The sequence below is a fragment of the Pediculus humanus genome, genomic scaffold (genome assembly GCF_000006295.1).
Source record: "Pediculus humanus corporis 1103172107560 genomic scaffold, whole genome shotgun sequence".
In the NCBI taxonomy this organism is placed as follows: domain Eukaryota; kingdom Metazoa; phylum Arthropoda; class Insecta; order Psocodea; family Pediculidae; genus Pediculus; species Pediculus humanus.
In genome coordinates, this window is record NW_002987175.1 from 112850 (window position 1) to 119773 (window position 6924).

General features: G+C 20.7%; 1 protein-coding gene across 1 annotated transcript; it reads right to left on the minus strand.

Moving 5' to 3' along the window:
- Positions 1–4075: 4075 nt before the first annotated feature.
- Phum_PHUM209770 (uncharacterized protein) lies at positions 4076–5761 on the minus strand (the record flags this gene model as incomplete). Its single annotated transcript, XM_002425522.1, has 3 exons — positions 4076–4413; positions 4933–5203; positions 5555–5761. The coding sequence occupies 3 exons, from the start codon at positions 5759–5761 to the stop codon at positions 4076–4078; spliced, it is 816 nt and encodes a 271-aa protein (XP_002425567.1).
- Positions 5762–6924: the final 1163 nt, after the last annotated feature.

Sequence of the window (6924 nt, forward strand, 5' to 3'; positions counted from 1 at the left end):
TATTCGGTTGAATTGAACTCGTAAACCTTTTGCGGTTTTTTTTTTATTTTATTTTTTTTAATTCAAACCCCAAGTTTGTTTTTCATTTTTTTTTTTTTACACGATAAATTACGTATTATTATTATTATTATTATTATTATTATTATTATTATTATTATTATTATTATTATTATAAAAAAAATTAATCAAAGAATCGAATCGTTATTGATAAAAAAAAAAATTATAATGAATGATTTATGTAACGTTTCAACGTGACTAATAATAATGATATTCATGAGCTAGATATTATTATTATTATTATTATTATTATTGTTATTATTACGGTGAAAATCATAGAAATCGATATTGATCGATTAAATAATTATTCTTCGAATATTGATTGATTCAATCGTATGGAGAGAATTCGATGATGCGTTTCTCGTTTTTTTATTTATTTAATATGAATTTATTATCATTTTTTAAGCAAAAAAATTATTTTTATTAAATAAGACTAAAAAAAAAAAACTTAATTAATTTTAATTAAACATAAATTAATTAATAAATAATTTTACGCCTTCAATTTATTGTATAGTCTACTTATTTTTATTTACGCATTTAAAATTGCATATCAGTCAAAATTTAAATTATTTATTTGAATTCGAGTAATATTACGAGTACGAGAAGAAAAGGTTAATAAAAAGGCTATTATGTAAATAGTTCAAAAAAAAAATTTTTTTTAATAAGTTCAATTAATAATTAATTAATTAGCAAAAAAATAAATAAAATAAAATAAATACAATTTTTTTTAAAGAAATAAATAATTTACGAAAATAATTTTTTAATTTTTTTTTTTGAAATGTATAATATTATTTATTTATTTATATTAATATCGATAAAATTTTTTTTTTTACTTGTTGTTATTATTATTATTATCATTTATAATATTTTGACATTTATTTTTTAAAATTTCGTTCGATAATATATATATATAATACATTAAAAAAAAAAATTTAATAAATAAATATATATATTTATGTATATAAATAATTCTACGTAATATTTAAACTAAAATAAAAAGAATTTTAAATTATTTGTGTTATTAATTTTAATTAATGTACATAATATACATAAATATTATAAAATATTTTTATTTATTAATAACTGATAAGAAGAAGAAGGAAAAAAAATATCAGTCGCGGATAATAATATATATATATTAAATTTTCATTTGTGTTAATTATAAATTATTCCTCCCTTTTCAAAAATTTATCATTATTATTATTATTATTAAATTGTCTTATGTTTTATTAACTTTTTATTAAATAAATTTATTCACGTACGTAATACATAATATATAATAAAATTTACAATAAAATAAAAATTTTTTTTTTTTTTTTGCAGCCTTTATTAAATTAATTATACGACTGAATACGATTTTGAATTTAATAATAATAATGATAATAATAATTAATTATTTACAATACATACGTGATAATAATAATAATAATAATAGTTAATAAATTTATAATAATTAAATAAAATAAATATATTTATACATAAAAAAAACGATGATGAATATGTTTGCATTCGTATAAAAAGAAAAAAAAAGGACGGTTGGCACTTTAAATAAAAAAACACGTCATTGAAACCCCATTTTAATATTTAATTATTATTATTATTATTATTTTATTTACAAAATTGGAAGGAGTGATAAGAGAGAGAGAGACGACATTGTTTATTTAAAAAAAACGTGAATGATAATGAATAATTAAAAATTTTTTTTTGCCAAAAAAAAATTGCATCATTTAAAAAACAATTTAATGCAATTGTTGTTATTATAAACAAATGAAAAAAACTTTTTATTTTTAAATCGACGACGACAACAACAACAACAACAACGATAATTAATATAATAATAATGATAATTATTAATACTGTTAAGAAGATTTTTTTTTTTTGCACAAATTATAAATAAATAAAAAAAAAGAAAAATCAATGACGCGTTTTAATAATTTTTTATTTTTATTAAAATAAATAAATAACCTTTTTTTATGTAAATATTATTTGAAAAATAAAACCGTTAAAAATTTTATTAAATAAGTACATAAATAAATAAATACATTATTTATTTTTTGTTCTAAAAAAAAAAAAAATAAATAAATAAATTACATTAAAAAAATTTTTTGCGCCATTTTTTTTGGCACGTAAATTGACCATTTTTATACGTCATTATTAATAAATTATTAAAATGTGACGAATCAAATAATTTTTTTATTATTTATTTAATTACAAATGATAACAATGATAACAATCATTATTATTATTATTATTCCTAAATGAAAAAAAATATATGAAATTTTTCAATCGAAAATCGTACCGAAAAAAAATATTTCATTTTTTTTTTGTTATAATTATGATGACGTCATTACATTTATTATATAAAAAGGAAAAAACGTTTGCGAATCGTTTAAAAATACGAGATTTAAAAAAAAAAAAACGATAGAATCGAGAGTAAAAATTTATGTATCGATAAAAAGTTGATTAATTAATAAGTTATTTTAAAAATTATTTAATTGATAACACGCACACAAAAAAATTCGTGTTATCAATAAAAATTTATTTATCAATAAAATAAAAATAAAAATTTTGCGATATTTTTGTTACTTTTTTTAAAAATTTTATTTTTACAATGATAACAAATTTAATCGATTCGATCAATCACTTTAAATATCATCATCATTATTATTATCGGTATTACGAGTAATAAAAAAAAAAAATTGTTAATAACATTAATATATATATATATATATATATATATATATATATATATATATATATATATATATATAAATAAATATTTTTCGTCCAAAATATAATATGTTGTTTTGTTTTGATATGATTAATAATAATAATATTAATAATAAAAAATAAGAGATGTATGTATTAAAATTTTTCAATACTTAATCAATTTTATAAATAATAATAATAATAATAATAATAATAATAATAAAATGATATTTAAAAAATGTTTTAAAAGGGATAATAATAAATTATTTAATAATTTTTATAAATATTGTTTATAAAAAAATTTTTTTTTTGGTTTACAATAATTAAGTTTATAAATTGGATTATTTAAAAAAAAAAAAAAAAATCACGCGAGAAAAATATACAATAAATAAATAAATAAATAAATTTTTAGTATTCCCGTGAATGAAAATAGTTTTTTAATTTAAAAAATAATAATAATAATATTTTACAAAAACGTTTTTCTTATGTGAATTCGGTTCGTTAATTATTTTAATAATTAATGTTAAAAAAAAAAAATTTTTTTTTTGTTTATTTATAAGGACGGTAAAATTTTTTTTTGTTTTAAATTTAAAAAAATGGCGCGCGTTTCGATAAACAAAAAAAAAAGTAAACAATTTTATAATTATTTTTAAAAAATCGAAAAAGGAAAAAATTAAAAAAAACAAACGAAAAAGGTAGTAAAGAAAGAAAGAAAAACGAACAAACATTATTTGAAGTTATCATTTTTTTTAATCGTAAATAGAGACTTTATCATTATAATTAACATACATTTAATACGTTCTTTTTAAAATCATAATTTAGCAAATATTTATATATATAAATACATGTATATAAGTATTCACAATTTTAATTTTTATTGGAAAAGCGATCGCGAGATTTTTCTGATCCTAAACGATTTGTCTTTGTAACAAACAAAATCGTTTGTTTGTAATTAAATTATTATTATTATTATTATTAAAAAATGTATTATAATGTGAATTTTCGCATTTATCGGGTCGTATAAAAAACTTTTTTTATGGTCTAAGCTACTGACCGACAAAGCCTACAACAAGTAAAATTGGTCGATTTTAGTTTCTTGTAACTAACGACTAACCTCTGACTAATTAGACTTGGATAATAAATAAATTTTTTTGGGAGCCTTTCCGGTTCCTCATTTATTTCGGAAAATTTATCCGCTTTTCGTGAGAGGTTCTTTGTTTTCGAAATATTTGTGATATGCATTCGAAAAATGAATTTTTTTTTTTTTGTACATTCAATAATTTCCCATCGGAAAAGTTAAAAAGAAAATTTAAGTTTGATTTTCTTTATTATCAGCGATGGGTGATAACGTAGAATGAACACTCGGAGATTCCGTCGTTGATTTTTGTCCTCCTAATGGTTCTAATGTCGCACCTCCTCCCATTAAAACATCGATCGTGTTTAACGATTCCACCGGACTTTTCGATCTGTTATCGGTTGTTGTTGCTCCATCGGAACATTCGTCGACAAACATGACGTCAGAGGAACAATAAAGTTGTTTAACGTTTAAATGCCTTTGATTGACTTCGTTCAACGATATTCCATCCATATTTCCCCCCTGCGTTCCTTCCGTATTTCTATCGTTTAAACCTACGTTTGTATCTTTTACTGTAAACATCAATCATTATTATTATTATTTAATTACTTCGAATTTTATAAACAAAAACGAATGAATGAATGAATGAACACAATTAAAATTATTTATTTGATTAATAAAACACGAAACGCCAAAAAAAATTTTTTTTTTGTAAAATTCTTTTGTTTTAATTTCTAGTTTTTTTGTTTTTTTTTTACGATGCGGTTATTTACAAAAGTGAATGAATGAATGAAAAAGTTTCTATTGTTTAATTATTATTATTATTATTAACGCTTTGAATTTTTAGTCTATTACATCATTTTGCAAAACAAAAAACAATAGGAAAATTTAAAAAAAAAAAAAAATGAATCAGGTTTAATTTTATTTGTCATCATCGTTAGTAATCTCAACTATTATTATTATTATTATTATTATTAATTTTTTTCCTAGATTTGATTTATCGATCTACAAAGTCCACGCACACACTCACACACCCAAAAAAAAAAAAAATTTCAAATGATTAATTTAAAGGAATTTTTTTTTTGACTAACCTTCTACTTGGGTAAAACTACTGGCTTTTATATCTTTATCGTATTTTTTAGTACTACTTCCGCTATGTCTTTTTTTTTTAATTTTCGAATGAAGCAAGACACATCTAGTAGCGGTTATAATAAGGCCTAATACTTCCAAAAAACACCCTACGGCAATTAGGTAATATCTATGCCCTGGAGCATCTGCACCCGGTTTCAATTGAACCAAACCAACTATAAGGATAACTGCTCCTAACAACAGCGATACTACAGCTAAATAAAGAGCGGAAACCTGGAAAATAAAAATTCAATTATTCTAAAGTAAATTTATTAATAATAAAAAAAAAAAAACGATGATAATGATGATTTATAAATATTAATAAAAAAACAAACAGAAAAAAAAACGCTAAAAGTTTATTATTGTTATTTTTTTTTCGTTTGTTTATTGCCATTGCGCGATTCATCGATTGTATTTTTCCGGTTGAAAATTTTTAAACATTTCCGATAATAAAAAAAACGTAAAAAGATTATAGCTTTCCTACGATCTAAATAATATAAACGGTTCTAATTAAATTTCGTCATGCTATAATTTTTATTTAACGAAAAAATTAAAAATTTTTAAAATTCTTACTCTTCCGCAAACGTAAACTTCCGGTAACCTTTGATCCTCTTCTAATCTCGGGGGGGAAAGAAGAGGACTCGGTGATGGTGAATTTGCTCTGCTCGGTGATGTCGTCTGCTGTCGAAAATGTGGATAACCGCTTAAATACAATTGACTCGGTCTTTTCATTCTTTGTTCTGCTTTTCGTCGTTCCAATCGAACGGCCACGGCTGGCATAGCACCCATCATGTTGATGGTTGTTTCCGCTCCTGTAAAATTTTTTTTTTTTTAAATTTATTCCTCCATATCACTTTTAACAAAACAATAACAAACCCCGCCCCCTTCCTCTCCCCTCCTCCTAATCCTCCTTATTATTATTATTAATTCGTTTGTAAATTTTAAATGATTTACCTTAAATTTTAAATTTACAACTTGTCAGCAGAGAAAAACCCGCGAAATTTAAATCGTCAGTATTATTATTATTATTATTTTTTAAAATGAGATAATAACTTTAAATACTTCTCGTTTTGACGAGAAAAAAAAAAAAGAAAATTAATAGAGCGTACAAAAAAAAAAAAATTTAAAATCGAGGAAGGAAAAACACAAACTGTTTGCTGTTGGTCACATGTAAGAAACTTTTGTTCAAATTTTTTTTTTTTTTTTTGGCCAAATGCCTCGCGTTTCAATTTAGTGAAATTGGATATAAAAAAAAAAAAAAAAAACCGGCTGTTAAATTAATTGAATTTTTTTTTTTTTTGTTACAAAATAGTTTAAAAGATGAGAAATTTGACAGGCTTTCAAATGTGATTAAAAATTCTCCTTTTTTTTTTCTTTTTTGACCTCAATGACGTTTTTGACCCTGGTCCGATTATTATAAATTTAAATTTTATGTAAAAAAACTATTTATTTATTTATTTACATATTATTATTATTATTATTTGTCAAAGCGTGACGTACGTAAAAACGAAAAATTATAATTAATGGAATTTAATAATAATAAAAACGTGAAAACTGTTAATTTTTTTTCTTAAATTTTGACGTCACTTCCGGTTAAATTTTTTTCTTATTTAATTTACGAAATAATGTCACGTGCATTCATATAATAATAATAATAATAATAATAATAATCAATTAAAAATGTAAAAATAAGAAAAGGAAAAGAAAGGAAAGGGAATAGGAAAAAATTTTCTTTCGGTTTCCTAATTTTTTTTTTTTTTTACGTAATTATTATTATTATTATTACTAATAATTAATAAAAAAAATTTATTACGTAATTTTTTATTTGTTTATTTATTTATTAAAATATTACAGCGTAAAAAAATTAAAACAAAAACAAACAAAACAAACAAACAAAGTCAACCGTGAAGTCGAGAAAAGGAAAGAAAAATTTTATAATAATAATAATATAAAAA